The sequence below is a fragment of the Schistocerca gregaria genome, chromosome 2 (genome assembly GCF_023897955.1).
Source record: "Schistocerca gregaria isolate iqSchGreg1 chromosome 2, iqSchGreg1.2, whole genome shotgun sequence".
Taxonomy (NCBI): Eukaryota; Metazoa; Arthropoda; class Insecta; order Orthoptera; family Acrididae; genus Schistocerca; species Schistocerca gregaria.
Genome location: NC_064921.1, coordinates 355,447,684 through 355,471,295, shown reverse-complemented (window position 1 = coordinate 355,471,295; position 23,612 = coordinate 355,447,684). Strand labels below are relative to the sequence as shown.

General features: G+C 44.6%; 1 protein-coding gene across 1 annotated transcript in view; it reads right to left on the bottom strand.

Annotated features, from left to right (window-relative positions):
* LOC126337049 (protein takeout-like) overlaps positions 1–23,612 on the bottom strand; it is a 177,532-nt gene that overhangs the window by 109,646 nt on the left and 44,274 nt on the right. Inside the window, exon 2 of the mRNA XM_050001373.1 lies at positions 21,641–21,733. Within this exon, the coding sequence (XP_049857330.1) occupies positions 21,641–21,733 (93 nt within the window). The remainder of the gene's footprint in view (positions 1–21,640; positions 21,734–23,612) is intronic.

Below are 23,612 nucleotides of genomic sequence, written 5' to 3'. Positions count from 1 at the left end.
CACTGCAGTGAGCTGCCGGCTCAGTCACGTGCCGGCTAACTCTACTGACAGTCACCAGCAGCATTTTCTCTGGTGTTTCGCCAGTTACACTACGTGACCAAAAGTATCCGGACACCTGGCTGAGAATGACTTACAAGTTCGTGGCGCCCTCCATAGGAAATGCTGGAATCAGTGTAGGGTTGGCCCACCCTTAGCCTTGGCGACAGCTTCCGCTCTCGAAAGCATACGTTCGATCAGGTGGTGGAAGGTTTCTTGGGGAATGGCAGTCCGTTCTCCATGGAGTGCTGCATTGAGGAGGGGTATCGATGTCGGTCGGTGAGGCCTGGCACGAACTCGGCGCTCCATAACATGCCAAATGTGTTCTATACTATTCAGGTCAGGACTCTGACAGCCTGTCCATCACAGGGATGTTATTGTCGTGTAACCACTTCTCCGCAGCAACGCGAGGACAAAAGAAATAGTTCACTTATGGAGGCTTATAGATTATCTTTTTTCCTTTGTTCAACTTGCGAGTGAAGCAGGAAAGGGGGTAACTAGTAATAACATACGGTACGCTCCGCAGTGCACCATATACTGGATTACAGGGCATGTATGGAGACGTAGATGAAGAAATACCATCTCTTTTTTTATTGAATACCAAAATACCTCCCTGCAATCACTCTTTTCAATCGTTCGTACTCCGTTTCTAATGGACAGTGCTAAGAAAACCATGTGTCTTTTAAAAATTTTGTCAGCAAGTCTGAATTTTGTAATATGTATGAATTTTAAAGTCTTAATTTCATTCAAAAGATACTGTGGAAAGTTTGAAACTGACTTATGTTTCAGACCTCTATAATATCGCTAAAGCGTAAAAAAAACCTGTTCTTAATATTTGTTAAGTTCAGAGCTATGTTTTTCCTCGAAATGGACGAAATTTTCTCATCAAAAAAGCATCTTGCTTGAGAACTGACAGGCACAACACTTTGCACAGCGGAAGTGGCAGCACAGTTGAAGTTGGCAGTGCCAGGCTCTCATTGGTGTATTGCTAGCAAAACCAGTTCAGCCCGCTTTCTGTCAGATGCCAATTGATTTAAGCGTACTGTGTGCCATTGCTGCAACATATCGCTATGCAATAGTAATTCTTTTTTTGACCACTGTTTTGTAGTCACTGGAAAAGCATTCGCACTCTCATTGCAATGCAAGTAAGCGCTGGAGATATCTTGGGTCTCCTTTGTCTGCAGAGGCAGCAGCCTGTGAATCTCATTAGGTCAGGGACGCCTCCCTAGTACGCTGAGCAACTTTCGTGTAAGCCAGGCTATGGCCCGCTCCACTGCCTTTGCGTTAACGTGGCTGGCACTGGTCCACTTGCTGGACGGTGAGTGCCACATTTGCCTTGCCAACCTCTGGAGACAATATGGGCACATTTTTGCTTTTCTGCGTAAACTTCAAAAGTCCAGATACTGCAGTGGCTCTCGGCTAGTGTGGGAGCATCGGTTACATTTCACTCCAAAATTTTGGTTTATCCCATGAGACTCAAAAATGGTTCAAATGGCTCTGAGCACTATGGGACTTAACTTCTGAGGACATCAGTTCCCTAGAAATTAGAACTACTTAAACCTAACTAACCTAAAGACATCAAACACGTCCATGCCCGAGGCAGGATTCGAACCTGCGACCGTAGCGGTCTCGCGCTTCCACACTGTAGCGCCTAGAACCGCTCGGCCACCACGGCCGGCGAGTTATATGTTAATAATTATTGTTTAAACTAAATAATAGAAAATTTCCTCACTTTGAAATATCATGATCAAATTTTTAAATTAAAATACCGAAAATTTTGGTGTAATGCTGCGCGCCGTTTTGAAAAATCGTTTTCCGAGACAAACTCGTTTTTAGTTTTTAAATGTGTTACAGACATGAACGATTGGATAAATTCTACTTTTAACAAACTCTTACCAATAATCTGCTACCCCAGGATTGGACTACCGTACTGTTGGCGTGGTGATCGAAGTCATATGCAGTAGTTTATCACAAAACGATTAAAATATCGGTCGTGGTAAATTCCATGAATACACAAAATTGTACAATTCCCGCGGTTCCGGACTGCTGCGCCTAGAACCGCACGGCCACCGCAGCCGGCTATCCCCTGAGACTGCCACACCACTGAGCATATGGCGTGCTCAGGCCGAGTAATCAAAGTAACACCGCTTTAGACCAGTGCCAACCTCCAGACGGTAAAATGTGGATCTTGTATGCAATCTGTTAGAAATTTGCAGTCCATTTTGTTTTAATTCCCATCCACGACAGTGATAAAAGCTTGGAACCATCTTCGACACGTAGGAATTCTGCAGTGTTGGAAGCTGGGCAGTAGACCCGCCAGGCTAGCCGAGAGCACTGCTTCCTGGACTTGGGTAGGCCCATCGGTTCAGGATCGAATCCGCCCGGCGGATTACGGACGAGGGCCAGTGTTCCAGCCAGCCTGGATGTGATTTTTAGGCGGTTTTCCACATCCCATTAGGTAAATACCGGGCTGATCTCCACGTCCCGCCTCAGTTACACGACTCACAGACATCTGAACAAATTCGCACTATTCCATGGATTACACCAGAAGCAGACAGATGGGGGACACTAATTCTGTCCCGGTGGGTATGGGGTGGTGACTGGATGGGCATCCGGCCATCCTCTGACACTAACAATGCCACATCAACAGTAACAAGGACTACCCACGTTGAAGTAGGTCGAAGGCACCAGGAAATTATGATGATGATGGAAAGTAAGTAGGAGGAAGGCACTTTTTGGGCGTTCAGGGACGAACAGCGAAGGAGTCGAGAAAGATTTTGGGGATGAAGTGTTGAAGAAGACGAGAGCTGATGCCCATTTGGGCCTGCTTGGTACACTTTGTTGATCTTGAGGAGATATAAGTTTAATATCTGCGGTAGTGAGATCCGTAATGTAGGCAGCTCGCTTCTCTTATGTTCCTTCTACACAAGTTGTGTTGCTGATTTAAGTAGGGTTTGTATTTTGCTTCGATAACCTCTCGCCCAACACCAGCACAGATAAGGATATCTCGGTGCCTCTTTCTCCATGCAGTCGTCCTTTCATTTGGTATCTCCCAAGGTGACAGTGTCAGTTTTTTGTCAGCCTACTTCGTAATTCGATTAATATTGTTTCTTTGATAAATTTTGGTTGAACTTAAGAGAAAATAAACTTCTGTTTAAAGCAGACTCGACTTCTATTTCACGAACTTATAATTTTCTTGTGACTTTCCTGGTCAGGCGAACCATTAAAGAAATAAATATAATAGAATATATCATCAAGTTGTGCTTTGCTGTGTCGCCGTTGTACTTCCATACAGTGGCCAGGTGCAAAGATAATTTATCAACGAGATTCACAGATGCTCAGCTTAACTGGCATGACAGTCGTAAATAACAATTATAAGACTTAGAGACTTTCAACTTCAGTCCGTCTTTCGTATTTTCTTTTTTTGCAGTGGAATTTTATGTACCCATTCGTATAATGAGACATTCTGATCAACGATGTGTGTTAACAAGGACCGCAAAATGCAAATATTAACTGGCATTACAGCAGTAGCTCGGTGTCAGGGCAGTGCACAGAGAGCGCGGTGTGGGTGCCGCATGATACGGGGTAAGTCGGGCAACGAAGACACGTCGAACTGTGTTTAGTGATATGATGAATGCTGGAGGACCCTGGAGCTGCCTCTTTTTCTTCTTGATCCAGAAATATACTAAACTACAATAGATATTTGGCAACTCAAACACCAGCGCGTTTTGTGATAGTGTCCCAAAAGTGACACTGCACCTACTTTGGCTATGTCGGTTGCACTCTATGAGTATCTAATGCAGTAGATAACAATAAACGACACGGGAGGGTCGGTAAACGTTTGTTGGTCACGTCTTCCTCTTCCATTTCGCCTCGTATTACGTTCCGTCCCGCGCGGCGCTGTCTCATAGCTACCGCCATACAGCAGCGTCATTCACTCGTTGCTGGAACGTTGGTGGCTTTTCGTGTTTTGCTGCCACTGTTAACACATACTACTTATTTACCTATTTACACGGAATGGTCATATAAAATTCGAGTTTTAAACATATTTTGCTAGTAACAAGAACAAAATTTCCGTTCATATTGGGCTTCCCATGAAACAAGATAATAAACGCATTTGTCTGCAAATAAGTGTGGAAACCTCCGAGAAAATGCAGTTGACGACTAGCATGAGAGACACACGACATTTACAACAATTTGATGACGAAAAATACTACGTCTGAAGTAATAAGCCATTTTGGGCGAAACCGATTGGGGTATGTAGTAAAGAAGTGATTGTGTCAATAAACAAAGTCGTATAAAATAATACGCTCTCCAGAGACTGAACCGCGAGTGCTGAGCTTTTATTGGCCATGCACTTGGTTGCTATCCGGTTGATGAAATAGATAAGAGACCTAAATCTTCTTATAGAAAGCCTCCCTCTCCATTACGCAGTGCTTGACTCACTTTCTCATAATATCCCTATAGACTAAAAACCTCTGTGTAACATGGGTACTACATACCTAGTCCTTTCGCAGACGAAACTCTTCTCTACTGATCTATCTGATGACCCGATCTGAGCTGTAGGCGTGACTGAACCACTCAGTCTCTAAAGAAGCTTTCTGTTTTCACAGTAAGAAAGAAGAAGAGAAAGGGAAGAAATTGTAGCGAGTGTAGTTTAACCACTCTTGAAACATCCTCGTTACCATCCCCAAATTTGTCTTCTCTGTAAGAGTGGTATTTCGGAGAAATGGCAATTGTGGCTGACTCCATAACGATTCAGCTCCGCCAGCGTATATTTCGAGTGCGAAGACAAGAGAAATTACTTCTCGTACGCAGGCATATAAGAGGGGCCTTCGATATGTAATGCAACACATCTTTTTCTCGGCCAATTTCGCTTGAAAGAATGAAGAACTTGTTGTGGGACATCGTGGAATATTTGCGCTTCAGCCCCTATAGTTTCAGGAAGTTCCGATAGGTGGCGGCATTATACGTAGTCTTCGAAATGGCTTGTGTAACGGAGATGTATTCCAAGCAGAGAGTTGTCACTGAGTTTCTTTTGGCGGGAAACCAATGCATCTCAGAATGTTTACTAAGACCTGGCAGTGATCAAGAGGTGTCTGTCAACATCGTAGCTTCATTTGCCTGTTCTTCCTTATCCATCCTACAGCGCCGATCTCAGAACTTCTAAGTTCCATCTGTTTGGACCAATGAAGAATGCAATCCTCGGGAAGGAATATGCCGAAGATGATGCAGCAAAACGATGGCTCAGACGTCCGCCATTAGAGTGGTACCATACGGACATACGGGCCCTCCCAGTAAGATGCCGCAAGGCCATCGCATAGAACGGAGGTTATTCTGAAAGGGTTTTGAAGCAATAATATGGTGTATTGGAATTCTAACCTGCTTTCAGAAAAAGATGTGTTGCGTTACATATTGAACGTCCGTTGAAGAAATTCGTTTTTCTCTCGATCTATTTGTGAGGGGAACAGGAACGGAAAAAGACTAGTAGTGGTATGAGATACTCTTCGCCATGCATCAACTGACCAACTACGATGCCCCAAGATACCTAGGAGTAAAACTAGACCGTTCCCTCATCTTCAAAATCCACTACAAGGACACAAAAATGAAAGTATTTTCTAGGAACAACATCATTCGCAAACAACTAGGGCGCACAACCAGATGTTGTTCGCACATCTGCACTGTCCTTGCCCGCCGGGGTGGCCGAGCGGTTCTAGGCGCTATAGCCGGAACCGCGCGACAGCTACGATCGCAGGTTCGAATCCTGCCTCGGGCATGGATGTGTGTGATGTCCTCAGGTTAGTTAGGTTTCAGTAGTTTTAAGTTCTAGGGGACTGATGACCTCAGATGTTAAGTACCATAGTGCTCAGAGCCATTTGAACCATATTTTTGCACTGTCCTTAAGCTTCTCCGCTGCTGAATATGCAGCACCCGTGTAGCACAACTCCAACCATGCCAAACAAGTGGACATTCCCCTAATGAAACAGGACGAATTGTAACTGGCTTCTTGTGGGCAACTCTATTAGTAAAATATATCATCTCATGGGCATAACACCTTCACCTATCAGAAGAAGAACAGCAGCAGAAAAAGAAGAGCGAAAACAGGAGATAGATCCTTCTTCGGATGTGAATACCAACATCCAAGATTAAGAACAAGAAAGAGCTTCCTCCGCTCAATAGAACCACCCCTAATTTCACCTGCAAATCGTCGTTACAGCTTTGGGGTAACTCACCATCAGAAAGGTACTGGACAATCCTAAAGAACAGCTTACTGAAGGACGTGACCTCCCATATAAAACATGGGAGGTCCTCAACAGGCTGAGAACCGGTGTATGCCGATGCAAGGTCAATTTGAAGAAATGGGGTTTCTCTCCAGGAGATGAAATATGCGAATGTGGCGGCCAGCAAGATCATCAAAACCTGCTCAACTGTAACAACCTCCCAGCCCCATGCCCGATGGACGATCTGGTTATCTCCAATGATACAGCAGTTCAAACGGCGAAATTTTGGATGTCATATGGAATTTAATCATGTACTTATATTATTTGTAAATTGATGTCATATGGACTTTTGTTGTTTGTAAATTGCTGTCTAACGGCTATATATGTATGTTATGTTCTGGACACTAGTAAATATAAATACGCTGTTGTGCGGAATATGTATGTAGATCTACATCCTGAATTAAGTATGGATCGGCTTCCCTAAATCTCCTCAGTGGCATACCGAAATGTTTCCTGCGATAAGGTAAATTTCTTCTCCATCATTCTCCAATGTGTCTGTTTTTCCGTACTTCCGTAAAACGGTAGAAGCTTTGATATAGACACGCTGGCCTGTTTGTGAAATCCTGAGGAGTTTGGGTAAAGTGAAGAATATCACGGATATGATATTCGAGTTGCGGAGGCAATCATTAAAACCAATACGTTTTTCGTTGCGGCGAGATCTTTTCACGAAATTTCAATCTCCAACTTCATCCTCCGAATGCGAAAATATTTAGTTGGGCCATGCTACACAGGGAGAAACGATCACCGAAATAAAAATAAGAAAAATCTGAGCTCGCACGGAAAGATGTAAGTGTTCGTTTTCCCGTGCGCTGTTCGTGAGTGGAACGGCAGAGAAGTGTTCTGTAGAAGGTTCAACAAACCGTCTGCCGGGCACTTAAATGTGAACTGCAAAGTAGTCTTGTAGATGTAGAAAAGTGGCAATGAGTGAGAAGTGCTTTGTGCTACATTGAGATGTGGATATCTCAAGTTCAGGGTCTCTTTCCTCACACATCATCGACCAGTTGCCACAAAATTTCTGTGTAATGTTGTTTAGTGTCTAAGCTTGATGGTTCAAATGGCTCTGACCACTATGGGACTTGACATCTGAGGTCATCAGTCCCCTAGAACTTATAACTGCTTCAACCTAACTAACCTAAGGACATCACACACATCCATGCCCGAGGCAGGATTCGAGCCTGCGACCGTAGCGGTCGCGCGGTTCCAGACTGAAGCGCCTAGAACCGCTCGGCCACAACGGCCGGCTCTTACCTTGATAAAGTAATATGCAGTATGAGGGTGTATTGGAGAAACACAGAGGGGAACGTGATCCAGTGTGAATAACTGCTCCCAGTAGACGAACGTATGAGTGTGTGGCGCTGACCGCGGGAGCACGAAGCAGGTTGTGAGGTGGCAGCCCTGGAGCGGGGCGACCCGTCCCGTCCACCTTGGTTGATTCACGCGCCGCCTGCTCGCTCCTCAAGGGGACCACCGCCTTCCACCGCGTCCGCTCTACCAAAACTTCGCTGATGACGACACTGAGGACGTACATAGTCGCAAGGCCGTCGTCAGAGGCAGTGTAGAAACTTCGTAATGAAGCATACGTTTTCACAACAGCAGACAATTAAGCAGGAAAAAGACTGCAAACAGCTAATTATCGGTTTCTTTCTGCAAAATTTGTCGAATGTCCTTCAAAAGATTTTCTACAAACAACACGACACGCCATCAAGTCAGGCAAATGGGCGTGAACAGCATGTGTGACAAGGTCATAGAGGTACACCGAAAAATTTCAGCTTCCAGTTTGCCTTTACGAGATTGCAAAAGTTTATTTTCGCTCCTGCCTATACTTATTTCTCTTATAATATGAATTTTGCTCTGCTCGTGATATGGTTCTCGGTGACTTTCAGCACTGCTGAGAATGGTGTCTCCAGCGAAAACAACAATGTTAACAATTTGATGCTGCCCATATAGTAGTTTCTCATTTTCTGTAAGTCGTAGACCTTCCCAAGTATGATCATAAAGATAAAATGATTATTGCACTTTTTAAATATTTATGTAGATCTATAATACTATACAAAGACAAGAAAATTTTTACCAAAATTCTTGAACAGTTCTTGTCCAAACGTCAAACTTTTACACGATGCTCTAATAATCACTCGAACGGACGGAGAGAGGTTGTGAGAAAAAATCTCTAAGTTCTTGGCCACAAGTTTTACAGGATAACCTAATAAACAATTGGATAGACAAAGGCTTTATATATATCAAGGCAAAACGTTGTTAGTAAAAATACTGAAATTTTCTTGACCGCGGGCTTGAAATTTTTACATGTATGGGAGAAACACATACTCTAATAAATATTCAAACAGAAATAGGTAGTGTATTTTTTAAGCAACAATGTGTAGGTTTTCTATTAAAACCGACTGCGTAAATGAAAATATTTTGTTGTGCCCTGTTGTGAAAATGTGCAATTTCATTTTCTTTTCCATAGTCAGTTTTAACTGCAATAGCAAGATATTTAAACACACACTTACACCCACACACACTGACGAGTCAAAACATTATGACCGCCTGCTTAATAGCTTGTTTTTCCGTCTTTAGAACTAAATACATAACAGATTCTGCGAATCACGGATCCGACAGTTTGTTAATAATTTTATGGAGATATATGGCATTAAATGTCTACGTACAGGTCATGTAATTCCCGTAAATAATGTGTCACTGATTTGCATACGCGGTGATGTCGACCGATAGCGATCCAGATAGATTTCATAGGGTTTACATCAGGCGGAGTTGGTCGCCGAGACATTAACATGAGATTACTATTAGGCTCCTCAAACCACTGCAACACTGTTCTGGCTCCGAGATACGGGTAATTATACTGCTGAAAGATGGCATCGCCGTCGGGGAAGACATGAAACATGAAAAGATGCAGGTGGTTCGCAGCTGTCAGTGTGCCTCCGATTACTACCACAGGTCCTATGCAAGGGCAGGAGAATGTCTCCCATAGCATAACACTGCTCCCACCAGCCTGAGTCCATGGCGCGCTGCACGTCTCGAGAGCCTCCGTTCACCTCTATGACGGCGTTTTTTTCTGGAGACGGCCGTCGACGTGGTGTACCAAAAATGTGATTCACCCGAAAAGCTGACACGTTTCCATTGATCGACCGTCGAACCCCGATGGTCTCTCATTGAGTCAACAAGTGAACATATGAGGGTGGTCTGCTGCGGAGTTCCACGTTCAATAACATGCAATGAACAGTGTTCTCCGAAACACTTGTGCGTGCACCAGCATTGTGCTCTGCCGGCAGAGATGTCACAGATCATTAAAGAGTAGACAAGCCTTCGAACCCCACGTTCTGTGAATAGTTGTGGACGTCTAACCATGTAGCGCCTATAATTACTTTCACTGTCCTCCTACCTCTTTCCGTGGATGCTCACGACAGCAGCACGTGAAAATTCGACCAGCTTCGCAGTTTTCGAGATACTCGTTCACATTTGTTCATTCTCTAAATCGCTTATTTCAATGGAGTCCCCCATTTGCAGCCCATATCTTGGCTAGGGTGATTCCCCCATTCGCGTCTGCTCCGCTTACATACTTCTGTTACGGCATCACGTGCCCGCAACGCCACCATGTGGCATCCAAAGACGCGGTCATAATGCTTTGGCTAAACAGTTTTTGTTTGTTTGTGTGTGGGGGGGGAGGGGGTTATATATGTATGGGTGTGTGTGTGTTGGTCCATACATGCAGCAGCAAGGCATGTCTGTCATACTCACTGTACGATAAACCTATTGATTTGAAGCAATTGCAATTATCAATGAAGAATTCGTTCGCAGTAACAATAAATGGGTGGAGGGGGAGGGGGCAATGGACATAGAGAGGAGGAGGTGGTGGTAAGACGTGGAGGAGGAGGAGGTGGGTACAGAGATGAGGCACAGAGAGAGGAGGAGGAGGAAGAGGAAATGGTAAAGAGAGGGAAGGGGGGGGGGGGTAGGGAGAGAGCAGATGGACAGTAAGAGGGGGAAAAAGAGATTAGGATGTATCACCAATTCGCATACATGGTTAGCAGTTGTTAATTATAATGCATATGCCTGACTTTGTAAACGTTTGAAAAAAATAAATGTGATGCAAGATGGTCAGTGGCTTCGTGGAAAAATGTTTGCGGTTGTCTACGGAACCATGGTTGTATCCAGGAGTACATATTTTCGTCCGAAGCAAATCGACGGCCACGAATGTCTTTCTTCAAGGCTCCAAAAATATGGAAATCGCATGGGGAAAGAGCGGGACAGTATGGAGCACGAATGAAGGTGAGCCGCCGAAACTTATGAAGCGTAGTCGGAACAACCTTGGCATTACGTGGGCAGGTGCCATGCTGGAACACTGTGATGCTATCCGTCAACATTTCTTGGGATTGGACTCGTTGGCGCTCTTCAATTTTTGCAAAGTGTTCACGCCGCACAGTGCGTTAGTTATGGCGCACTTTTCCAAAAAGGTCATCACAACTGTCCCGGAGCTGGCATACACGGCTTAGGATTATTTTTCAAGGGGAGGGGTTGAACCATATGCTTACATTGTTGCCTGTGATGCTTTCTCTCCCGTTCAAAACCATGACATCGTGTTTCATCTCCCGCGACAGTACAGGACAGGAAACGATGTTGTTGTTCGTGGTACCGTTTCAGGTGCTGCAGTGATGTCGACATTCTGTTCAGCTTCTACTCCTGCGTCAGATTACGGGAAACCCACTGCGCACATATTTTCCAGATCTTCGGATGTTCTGTCGTGATAGCGTGTGCAGTACTATGACTCATGCCCACTGTGAGTCGAATGTCTTCCAGCTTCCGCCATCGGTCATTTCTGACAGCAGTATCCACCGCAGCAATGACAGTAGAGGTTATCACACCATGGGCCCGTCCTAACCGACTGTTGTCTTTCAGTGACACATAGCCTTCTCGAAGTCGTCTGTTCCAAGCAAAAACAGGCGCATGTGACATACATTGTTCGCCATACACAGCAGACACTGGGCATGAATTTCAGTTCCTGAGACTCCTCGCGCTACTCCACGCTCTGTCACTCTTTCCTGGCCTCCATAGACGCACACACGATTCGCTGACCTCACGCTGAGTATGTTTAATAGACAACTACAAACACAATAACGAATTAATTATTTAAAATCTTTTCATTTTGCTCTCTGTCGTTGTGCCGTTCCAGTATCGTATTACATTCACAAACAGAGAAACTATCTCATAAGTATCATTGAAACAGTACTAACAGTCGAAGTGATCCATATTTTCTTTTGTCCAGCGTGAAAGCGTTCAGTTTTCTTTGGAGATTAATTCTGACAGAAAACACCTCTACAGTGCTCACACACTGCGGCAGACTTCATACGCTTTCATATGCATAGTCTGATGTGAAACAGAAGGAGTTCAGTGTCGGTCTAGAGGCAAGATAATGTACGAGAGCGTTTTTTACGTAAAAATCCTTTAAGATTTTTAAATTCTGGAGACGTTATAAACTTTCTGCATCTTTATTCTTCATGTCTGCATATTTGCAGACCTCTGCTGCTAGACGGCTGCGACTTGTACCGTGTATCATTTCGGTGTGTAACGTAACTATATCGGTTCGTAACGTAACTATGTCGGTGAGTGAGAAACAGCTTGCGTAGCCATGTTTCGAATTGGAAGAGTTCGTTCACACATGTAACACCGTCTCTTTCAGCATGTCAATGCCAGACCACACACGAGCACTGCGACATCTGCAGCAATGCATCGTCTTGGTTTCACTATCATGGATCATCTTCCATAAAATCCGATTTTCATCTGTTTCTAAAACTTAATGAACACCTTCTAGGACTTCACTTTCATAGTGATGAAGCAGTGCAAGCAGAGATGATGCTGTGGCTCTGTCAACAGAGTCAAACATTCTACAGTTACGGTATCAACAAACTGGTCTCTCGTTCGGAGAAATATGTTTGTCGCCATGGTGACTACGTTGAGAAGTAAATATGTAGACATGAATGATAAAGATGTAGAATGCTAATAACGTTTGCTTTATTTAAAGACCTTTAAGAGATTTCACATACAAATTTCGGAGGTATTGCTTTTCAATGACCTGTTGTTTAGGAAACTTAGTTTCTAGCTCCAGTGTACCCATTCATATCAGTCAGATATGTATCACGATTAACTTAGTTCAAGGTTTTATCTTTGATAATATGATGATATTTTTAGACAAAACAGAGATCTCTGCGTTCCAGAGCTTTTTTGCAAGAAAATTATTGTAATTTTAAAGGTATGCATGTCACAAAAAAGAGCAGTTAATGTAATGAGGGAGTAAGCTTTAAAATCTTGCGTGAAAAAAATATCGCAAAAAAAGATGTTTCCGCAGTAAAACTGGATTTGTAGGAAACAGAGTTGTTTATCTTCGGAGAATCTGAATAAAAATTTTATGACATGCCTAATCAGATACAGTGTTGCTTCTCAAATGGTTCCACTGATTCATGTAAAAGTACAGGAATGTCAGCGTTGAGACTAGAGGTATCATCGGCATTTCCAGGAAAAATTACAAGACATCACCTTCCTAGTTTCTAATATGTAGTTAGTGCCAGAAATCTTGTACCAGACCGAGCACATATTGTGTTGTAACGTCGGATCGCGTTCTGTATGAATGCGTCATATGATCCCCGTGTTCAAACGAACAAAACCGTTTCTTTTTTTAATTTCTGCTGTAAGTCTGTACGCTAAGAGAATGTTCTCTTATCCTGGCTAACTGACAGTTGTTGCAAAACTTCACTGATTTATTTACTTTTATTATGAAGATCCGAAAGTACGAAGTGATCTTTTTGTTGTTTAGTGTGAAAAATCACCTCGGACTTCGTATATATTGTGCCTATTACATCCCGCGTGAAGGTGAAAAATCTTACATCGGCCGAACGCAGCGCTGAGCATGTTGCGTTGCACTTGGACACCTGAGTTGGTAGGAAAATGAATCTGTACTGGACGAACATGGTTTAACGAAAAAGGACATGTTTGATATCGACAAAATCGTTTGTCGCTTGTCCAGTTTATGGTTTTTGGGACAGCATTATTGAAGAGGCAGTCGAGATACGTGTCTCCACGAATCTTCTACATCTACATCCATACTCTGCAAGCCACCTGACGGTGTGTGGCTGAGAGTACTTTGAGTATCTCTATCGGTTCTCCCTTCTATTCCAGTCCAGTCTCAAATTGTTCGTGGAAAGAAAGATTGTCGGTATGCCTTAGTGTGGGCCCTAATCTCTCTGATTTTATCCTCATGGTCTCTTCGCGAGATATACGTAGGAGGGAGCAATATAGTCTACATCTACATCTACATACATACTCTGTAATCCACCATACGGTGCGTGGCGGAGGGTACGTCGTATCACAACTAGCTCTTCTCTCCCTGTCCCACTCCCAAACAGAACGAGGCAAAAATGACTGCCTATATGCCTATGTACGAGCCCTAATCTCTCTTATCTTATCTTTGTGGTCTTTCCGCGAAATATAAGTTGGCGGCAGTAAAATTGTACTGCAGTCAGCCTCAAATGCTGGTTCTCCAAATTTCCTCAGTAGCGATTCACGAAAAGAACGCCTCCTTTCCTCCAGAGACTCCCACCCGAGTTCCTGAAGCATTTCCGCAACACTCGCGTGGTGATCAAACCTACCAGTAACAAATCCAGCAGCCCGCCTCTGAATTGCTTCTATGTCCTCCCTCAATCCGACCTGATACAGGTCCCAAACGCTCGAGCAGTACTCAAGAAAAGGTAGTATTAGTGTTTTATAAGCGGCCTCTTTTACAGATGAACATCTTCCCAAAATTCTACCAATGAACCGAAGACGGCTATCCGCCTTTCCCACAACGGTCGTTGCATGCTTGTCCCACTTCATATCGCTCTGCAGTCTTACACCCAAATATTTAGTCGACGTGACTGTGTCAAGCGCTACACTACTAATGGAGTATTCAAACATTACGGGGTTCTTTTTCCTATTCATCTGCATTAATTTACATTTCTCTATTTCTAGAGTAAGTTGCCATTCTTTACCCCACGCACAAATCCTATCCAAGTCATCTTGTATCCTCCTACAGTCACTCAACGACAACACCTTCCCGTACACCACAGCATCATGAGCAAACAGCTGCGCATTGCTATCCACCCTATCCAATAGATCATTTATGTAGATAGAAAACAACAGTGGGCCTACCACACTTCCCTGGGGCGCTCCAGATGATACCCTCACCTCCGACGAACACTCACCATCGAGGACAACGTACTGGGTTCTATTACTTAAGTAGTCTTGGAGCCACTCACATATTTGGGAACCAAATATGGTGAAGATATGTTCCCGAAACTTCAACAAAAGCCCGTACCGAGCTACTGAGCGTCTCTCTTGCAGAGTCTTCCACTGGAGCTTATCTATCATCTCCGTAACGCTTTCGCGATTAATAAATGATCCTGTAACGAAGCCGTCTGTTAATCGAGATAAGAGTGTTGCCCTCGGAACTACTCGGCAACCGCCTTTGAAGCAATGAGACGGGAGAAGCAGCAGTCTGCATCGTATAAGGCAGGGGCAGACAGCGGGTGCGGGTTTCCAACTACGTAAACAACCGGTGGTGCCGTTATTTAACTATTGTCGAGCGACCGGGATTTAAATGCCCGCCGCCTACACCTATACAAGGTAAAGCTCCATATGGGGGAGAGATATGAAATAACAATAAAGGAAAAAAATTAAACAAAACCGGACTTTGTGAGAAGGTGTAATTAGAGAGAACAGCCTTACAGAATCGTCGCTGTTACTCTACGGTCTTACCATACAATAAAATCTTCACCATACATATTGTATAGGAATCATGAGACTAAGATAACATAGATTAGATAGTGGAAACTCCAGGTTGGAATATCTACAATATAAGGAAAGTATATTGTGTAGGTTCGGTGGATGGCAGAATACCACTATGGGTGGGATGGGAAGGATAGTGGATAGGACATTTCTCATTTCAGGGCACAACGAGAGGTAGTCGAAAACCTGGCAGAGAACATAATTCAATTACTCCAGTCCTAGGTGGTACTAATTTACGAGGAGAATGCTCCTCTGTGGCCTGATGGTGAGACATTGGGAGGTGATGGGGGACTGGAAAGATAAGGCACAGGAGATTTGTTTTGTACAAGGTTGGGAGGAAAACTATAGTTTGTGAAGGCCTCAGTGAGATTGGTTGAGGCAGGATTGAATTTGGAAAGGGGATACATTACATAGAACCCAGGTTGAGACTGACCCTACTGTTGTGGCAAATATTGCCCTTTAATCACATATCAGATGGGCCCACTTTACACATAAATACTACACAAGCTGCAGTACAGCCATAGTAAAGAGTACTTTGTGGGAAAATTAGTGATTTTCTACATTGTTCTATTTGCATATTACGCAAGGGAACAATAATTGTCCATACATCTCTGTAATTATCTTAATCTATGTTACATCAATAATATAAGCAAAAGGATGTAGTGCAACTCACAGTACAGATGACACATTCAGTAGCAGACGGGCATAACAAAAGATTGTTACAAATTTAGCTTTAGGCTAAAGGCTTCTTCAGAAAAGGAAACACACACACACAAATGGTTCAAATGGCTCTGAGCACTATGGGACTTAACATCGAAGGTTCAAATGTGTGTGAAATCTTATGGGACTTAACTGCTAAGGTCATTAGTCCCTAAGCTTACGTACTACTTAACCTAAATCATCCTAAGGACAGACACACACCCCCATGCCCGAGGGAGGACTCGAAGCTTCGCGGGGATCAGCCGCACAGTCCATGACTGCAACGCCCCAGACCGCTCGGCTAATCCCGCGCGGCTAACATCGGAGGTCATCAGTCCCCTAGAACTTAGAACTACTTAAACGTAACTAACCTAAGGACATCACGCGCATCCATGACCGAGACAGGATTCTAACCTGCGACCGTAGCGGTCGCGCCGTTCCAGACTGTAGCGCTCAGAAGCGCTCGGCCACCCCTTCCGGACACACACACACACACACACACACACACACACACACACACACACACACACACACACAACACACGCGCGCGCGCACCTTAAATACACATGACCACCATCTCCAGCAGCTGCAACCAGAATTGCTGGAGTTGGCGACATAAGGCGTGCTTGCCTGAGTGAATGAATGTGTGTGTGTGTGTGTGTGTGTGTGTGTGTGTGTGTGTGTGTTTCCTTTTCTGAAGAAGGCTTTGGCTGAAAGCTAAAAATGTAACAGTCTCTTTGTTGAGCGTGCTTACAACTCAGTGCGTCATCTATACAGTGAATAGCAATCTATCCTTTTCCTTATATTGTAGATATTCCAACCTGGAGTTTACACTGTCTAACCTATATTATCTTAGTCTCATGGTTCCTATGCAATATGCATGGTGAAGATTTTATTGTACTTCGTTTGTAGTTTACAATAACTGCTCGTGTCTTCCATTTTCAGCTTGCTGTTTTCCGGAGCGTTGTTCGCTCTCGGACGCTGGTGTAGCTAGATGGCCGTCGACTTTTTGCGCCCCGTGCCAGATGAGCAACAGAGGCCAGAGCCAGCTGGGCCGGCCAGCGCCGCCCTCCGCAGTGCGCAACGGCGCGCCGGGGCGTCTCGCCCCCCGTCCAGACGTCGCCGCCGCCGCCACACAGACGCCACGGCCGCAGCCGCAGCCGCACCGGCACAGCCGAAACTCAATACGGGGCTGAGGAATGCCTCCACAGCCTGGTCGGCCCTCTTCCGCTCCCTCTGCAGTGCGCACGTCACACTAGTTGCCTCGGTGCCAACGAGATATACGGATCCTGTGGCGTGCGTCACAGCACGTGACACTACAGGTATGAGTTGCTGCAGTCGTCTCCGGCGGGGAGCGAGTTACTATTTTAGTCCAGTTCAATATGTACCGGGTGATCAAAAAGTCAGTATAAATCTGAAAACTGAATAAATCACGGAATAATGCACATAGAGAGGTACAAATTGACACACATGCTTAGAATGACATGGGGTTTTATTAGAACCAAAAAAAATACAAACGTTCAAAAAATGTACGACAGATGGCGTTTCATCTGATCAGAGGAGGAGGAGGAGGAGGAGATTAGTGTTTAACGTCCCGTCGACAACGAGGTCATTAGAGACGGAGCGCAAGCTCAGGTTATGGAAGGATGGGGAAGGAAATCAGCCGTGCCCTTTCAAAGGAACCATCCCGGCATTTGCCTGAAGTGATCTAGGGAAATCACGGAAAACCTAAATTAGGATGGCCGGACGCGGGATTGAACCATCGTCCTTCAGAATGCGAGTCCAGTGTGCTAACCACTGCGCCACATCTGATCAGAATAGCAATAATTAGCATAACAAAGTAACACAAAGCAAAGATGATGTTCTTCACAGGAAATGCTCAATATATCCACCGTCATTCCTCAACAATAGATGTAGTCGAGGAATAATGTTGTGAACAGCACTGTAAAGCACGTCCGGAGTTATGGTGAGGCATTGGCGTCGGATGTTGTGTTTCAGCATCCCTAGAGATGTCGGTCGATCACGATACACTTGCGACTGCAGGTAACCCCAAGGCCAATAATCGCTCGGACTGAGGTCTGGGGGCCTGGGAGGCCAAGTATGACGAAAGTGGCGGCTGAGCCACACGACGCGCGCGAGAGATCTTTCACTCGTCTAACAATATGGGGTGGTTTTTTTTTGGCTCTAATAAAACCTCATGTCATTCCAAGCATGTGTGTTAATTTTTACCTCTCTATCTACATTATTCCGTGGTTTATTACGTTTTCAGATTCATACTGACTTTTTTATCACCCGGTACTTTGTAGCTGCGTGGTTAAATATACTCACTCTCTGGATAATTTTTGACCACATTAGGAACTTTAGTGGGTATGTTTCCTCTGAGTTACTGATTTCCTGCGCGGCGTCGGACGTAACCGAGCGTTTGTTATGTATGTCACGCAAGGCAACTACTGGCCCGCGAGAAGTACGGGTCCCACAACGTCCTTGTGACGTCACACTCTCGCCTTGCCCGACATACATCGTGAACGCACGGCTATGTCCGCAGCCAGACAGTAAATCAGTGTGTATGAATGAAAAAGTATCCACGAACCTCTGTAATTGATAATGTAATATCGAGAATTTGATTGTATTTAAAGGCTCAGCTTCGAAGTATTAAATTAGTGTGAAATAGTAACTCGTTCACTGCTGGAGACGATCGCTGCAACTCGTAACTTGTCTTATGTCACGTGCTGTGACGCCCTCCACAGGACCCGTGTATCTCGTTGGCTCCCAGGCAGCTAGTGTGACGTCACAAGCCCGTTGCAAAGCCTGTATTTCCCGTGGGTCCTGATGCAAAAGCACTTTTGCTTAGGCTGGCAACGGGAGATGCTCAACAAAAGCCACTAACGTCTTCATGTTTACATGTAGAGGAAGAATGTCTGCAAAGACAAATACAGGAACTTAATTTTTCGGGTCATCAGCCTTCTGACTGCTCTCCTACCTAGCTGATTTCACAGTATGGCTAACTTGTCATGACGAGGACCCAGGTTCGATTCTCGATCAATTATTCAAAAGCCAGCCGTTGTGGCCGAGCGGTTCTAGGGGCTACAGTCTGGAATCGCGCGACCGCTACAGTCGCAGGTTCGAATACTGCCTCGGGCATGGATGTGTGTGTGTTGTCCTAAGGTTAGTTAGGTCTAAGTAGTTCTAAGTTCTAGGGGACTGATGACCTCAGATGTTAAGTCCCATAGTGCTCAGAGCCATTTGAACCATTTTTGAATTATTCAAAATGACAGTCACAATCGCATTATTTATTTTGCCGCCAACCAGTTTCAACCCGCGAGGGGGTCATCTTCAGGGCAATTTACACCATTTAGTCGCTCGCTGTAGTCGTCACCCTGCCTGTGCACGGATAGTTACCAACCGTTCATAGGCACGGTGACGACGCCAGCGAGCGACCAAATGGTGTAAATCGCCCTGAAGATGACCCCCTCGTGGGTTGAAACCGGTTGGCGGCAAAATAAATAATGCGATTGTGATTGTCATTTTTAATAATTGATTATAAGTAAATTAATCGCTTTTTATCTCCATAGAACTATGTTGTCTAAAAATTTATCGATTCTCGATACTGCCAGCGTTTTTCCTGGGTATGAAGACTGGAACGGAAAGCACTCAATCTCATAATGCCTACTGAGGAGCTATTTGGCAGGCTGGCAGCGACACCAGGTCTGCCAAACCGACAACGGCTGGGAATGCGGTGAGCTAACCCACACCTCTCCACAGCGCATGCACATCACGCCATTGGCTAATGGATTACAGGGCCGTCTGTCGGACCTGCTTATCTCGTCTGTAGCCAGAACGAGGGTGCTGATCTGATGCAGCCTGTCAAGGTTTTCTCCCGTATGGCAACAACTTCATCTTGGTGTACCAAGTATTTATTGGTATATTACAACATCTGTCTTGCCCCGCAGTTTTTAGCCTCTACAGTTTCTTCTAATATCATGGAAGTTATTCCTTGATACCTTAACACAAGTTCTGTCATCTGCTCCCTTCTTCTTGCTAGTGTTTCCTACATGTTCCTCTCCTCGCCACTTCTGCGCAGAAGCTCCTCGTTTTTTGTCTTCTCTCTTGAATAGATCGCTTCTCAGACGCTTGGATTTTCTTATTTTCCCGGTTTTCCCACTGTTCATGATTCACTGCCATGTAATGCTGAGCCCACACGTGCTTTTTCAGAAATTTCTTTCTCAAATTAAGCCCAATACTTGTTAGTAGGAGACATATTTTGGCAAGGAATGGCTTCTTCACCCGTACTAGTCTGCTCCTGCTACGTCCGTAATGTGTTATTTTGCTTCCAAAATAGCACTGTCCCTTACCTTCTTCTACTTGTTGCTCGCTAATATTGATATTAACTTTTCCGGTAATCTGTTTGTAGCTGATGGTAACCAGGCTCATGAAGATCATCGGAATTGGTGGCTGTGCAACAGCATCGTCCTAACTGAGCAGAAGTCAGGTTAGGCTTCGTTTAACTACTTTGACATCGGTTATGCAGAACGGAAAGGGGTACTGATGTGTTGGTAGAACATCCAGAAAAAATCATACCAAAGGAACGACCTCCAAGTAGCGCGATATCATATTTTTGAAAAATTATAGATACTGTGCAGAGTTAAGACGATTGTTCGCCATAAATGCACCCAGGAATTGGATGTCATTAATACTACACCACCTATTAGCTGGTAATGAAAGCTGAAAATTATAAATATAAATATATTAGCACATCATGGCTTCTTTTCTGTCACGTTAGCTGTTCCCATTGTAGATTTTACATACACATATCTTGAGTAGACCGTACGTTGATACTTCGTCCGTCCCTTCCTGAAACATGGCACATAGGCTAATGCAGTGTGACTTATATAAAACACACGGAAATGTCTCTGTAGCACTTGAGAACTTCGTTGGCGATAGAGCACTGTAGTTTTACTAGTTAAAAAACAATAAACTTGGGTTTGATATTGTAACCCATTTTTCGGTGTGCCCAATTCACTAAATATGACTGCTACAACTACAATAACTATAATAATAGCTACTCGTTGAACATAAGTGCCAAATCTAAACTGTGTGCCGGGCTGGAAGTCGAACTAGAACAGCTGCCTTTAGCATTAGTGTTCTTCGGATTGAGCCATCCGTACATATCCCAAGGTCTGAATCAAAGCTTCATTTTCCCCACTACTTCCTCTCCAAGCCTTCAAACAGGGAGCCAGCGGCAAGGTGGAGTTCTGAGTCGGTGATGGTCGCCTGCACGGATGACCCAGTCGTCAAGAGTACCGCCTGTCAAAGGCACGGGTTAACAGTTTTGAATTTATTGCTTTGACCAGGAGCGTGTATGACCTCTTTCGAATTTTTGTCACTTATCCTCAGGTAACTGGTGAACTGCTCATATTTCTTCAGTATCACGACTCACTCCAGAGAATCCTCGCCTCTTACCGGCACGGCTCAGCACTTTCAAACTATTTTTTCTGACACCATGGAACTGTGGCTGCGGTCTCGTATTTCTGTCACATCGTACAGGCCGTGGAGGAGAAGGCTGTGTCGGAAATACTGCAAAAAACTTTCATTTTTATTGAATCTGTAGCTTCATTTTCTGGATAAACCTCGTTGATTGCTCCATTTGCTTGCTCCTGTATTTAGCGTACACGGGGACACAGATGTACCAAAGGATTTCAATCAGCTGCCCAGCACAAGGGCAACATTTGCTTTCACTTTGCCCACACAATACGACTTAGGTTAACAGCAGACAGGGTGCAGAGTCGTAGTCTACTCACCGTTGATGAAGTCCTTCATGGCGGCGCGACCGGACTTGAGGGCGCAGCCGCTCACGTCGGGATCGTTCCGCGAGCAGGGCGTGATGTAGCTGGCTGTAAAGGCAAAAGAAGAAAAAATTATGACTAACTTGTGAAATCAGTAGTAAACTAAACCTCAATATACCGTCGCCCTTCATTTCGAACACTGTTCCTTCATTAAGAAATGTCTCCGCAGATAAGGCGTGTACGTACATACGCCTGACAAACATACTCCTTATTAGCTCACCCAGATAAGCCATATACAGTACAATACATACTGCAGTAAACTGACATAGGTACTGTGTAATTGTTGTATTTGTGACTCAAGAGGCAAGGGAGCAATATTTGCAGTAGCAGAATAGTTAGAATTCAGGCGAATTTCACGGACTCGTAGCTTTGCTGTCAGACTTGTTACTTAACACGTTAGAATAACAACTGAGTAAACAGCTGAGAATAAAATGAACGTTTTACACTGCTGCTGAGTGTGAGGTTTAATTAAACCTGTATACTAGACCTAGTCGCCGGCCGTAATGGCCGTGCGGTTCTAGGCGCTACCGACTGGAGCCGAGCGACCGTTACGGTCGCAGGTTCGAATCCTGCCTCGGGCATGGATGTGTGTGATGTCCTTAGGTTAATTAGGTTTACGTATTTCCAAGTTCTAGGGGACTGATGACCTCATATGTTAAGTCCCATAGTGCTCATAGCCATTTTAAACATTTTAGACCTAATTTCGAATTCGGACCATTCTCTTTCGTCAGCATTGACTATTTTCTATTAAGCTACCCAGAAACGGATGACGACCTATCCCACAGCTTTTAACTGTCGGTAGCTTACTCCTACCTCCCTGATTTCCCAGATGTGCATCTTGCTAAAGTGGAATTCTTAAGTGAAATGGGGTTGCGGAGAATGAGTCTTTGTCTGTAAAGCGGGTTGTGCGTAGAATGTAACTCCCTGACATATTGCAATAATTTGCCACAGCGAGATTACGATGTGGAACTTTGCCATTTCGCCCTTCAGAAAGATGTGCAGGAGACCTTTTAGGGACCTGGAAAAGTAGGACAGAGGTAGGGTACTAGAAGCTATTAGGTGGATAGTGGGTCTTGTCTAAACAGCTCTGGCAGGAAGAGTGACAATAGCTAAATCCAACGGTACGCTACATAAACTTCAATCTTCCAAAAAGTTTCACAGCTGAAAACCAACCCACAATTCTCCTATCTTGTTGTAGCTAATTTAGTAAGAATGACGCCCAAATGGCTTCTGCTATTACGAGGGCAAATCAAGAAGTAATCTTCCTATTTTTTCACCTTAAATACAGCATGGAAATGGAAAAAAAGTCCCAGGCTTCTTGACAGAGCGTAGGCCGTAGGGGAACGATGCAGGAGACCCGCTCCGCCGTACTTGCCAAGGTCCTAATGGAGGTGATTTCCCGTTACCTTCCTCCGAACGCAATGCGGAAAATCCCGCGGGGAATCGAACCTGGGAACCCGTGCTCGGAAAGAGAGAAAGCTACTGCGAGACCACGAATGGAGGTCTAAATACAGTATATTAAGTGAAAAATCTGAATCTGGTGCTCTTCCCAACGCTTCATCTTCAATCCGCTGCAGCAACTTTCTGCGCCAACAGATGGCAGTACTGAAGTCGCCTGCAAAATGTCCGACATCGATGTTCGTAGTAGACGGCGTTCTGTTACAGAATTCTTGAATGCAGAAGATGAAACGCCCATTCGCATTCAAGAAAGACTGAAAAATGTGTACGGCGATGCAGCAATTGATATGAGCACTGTTAGACGATGGGTCGCCGCTGTAAGGAAACTGAAAGGCGAATACCTTTAGCCGAGGAAACGCGTTGCGGCAGACCGGTAACTGCAGTCCCTCCACACAATGTTCAGCGAGTCGATGACATCATTCGTGGTGTCCTCCGGTGACTGCTGATGATTTGTGTCGCATTACCTCTC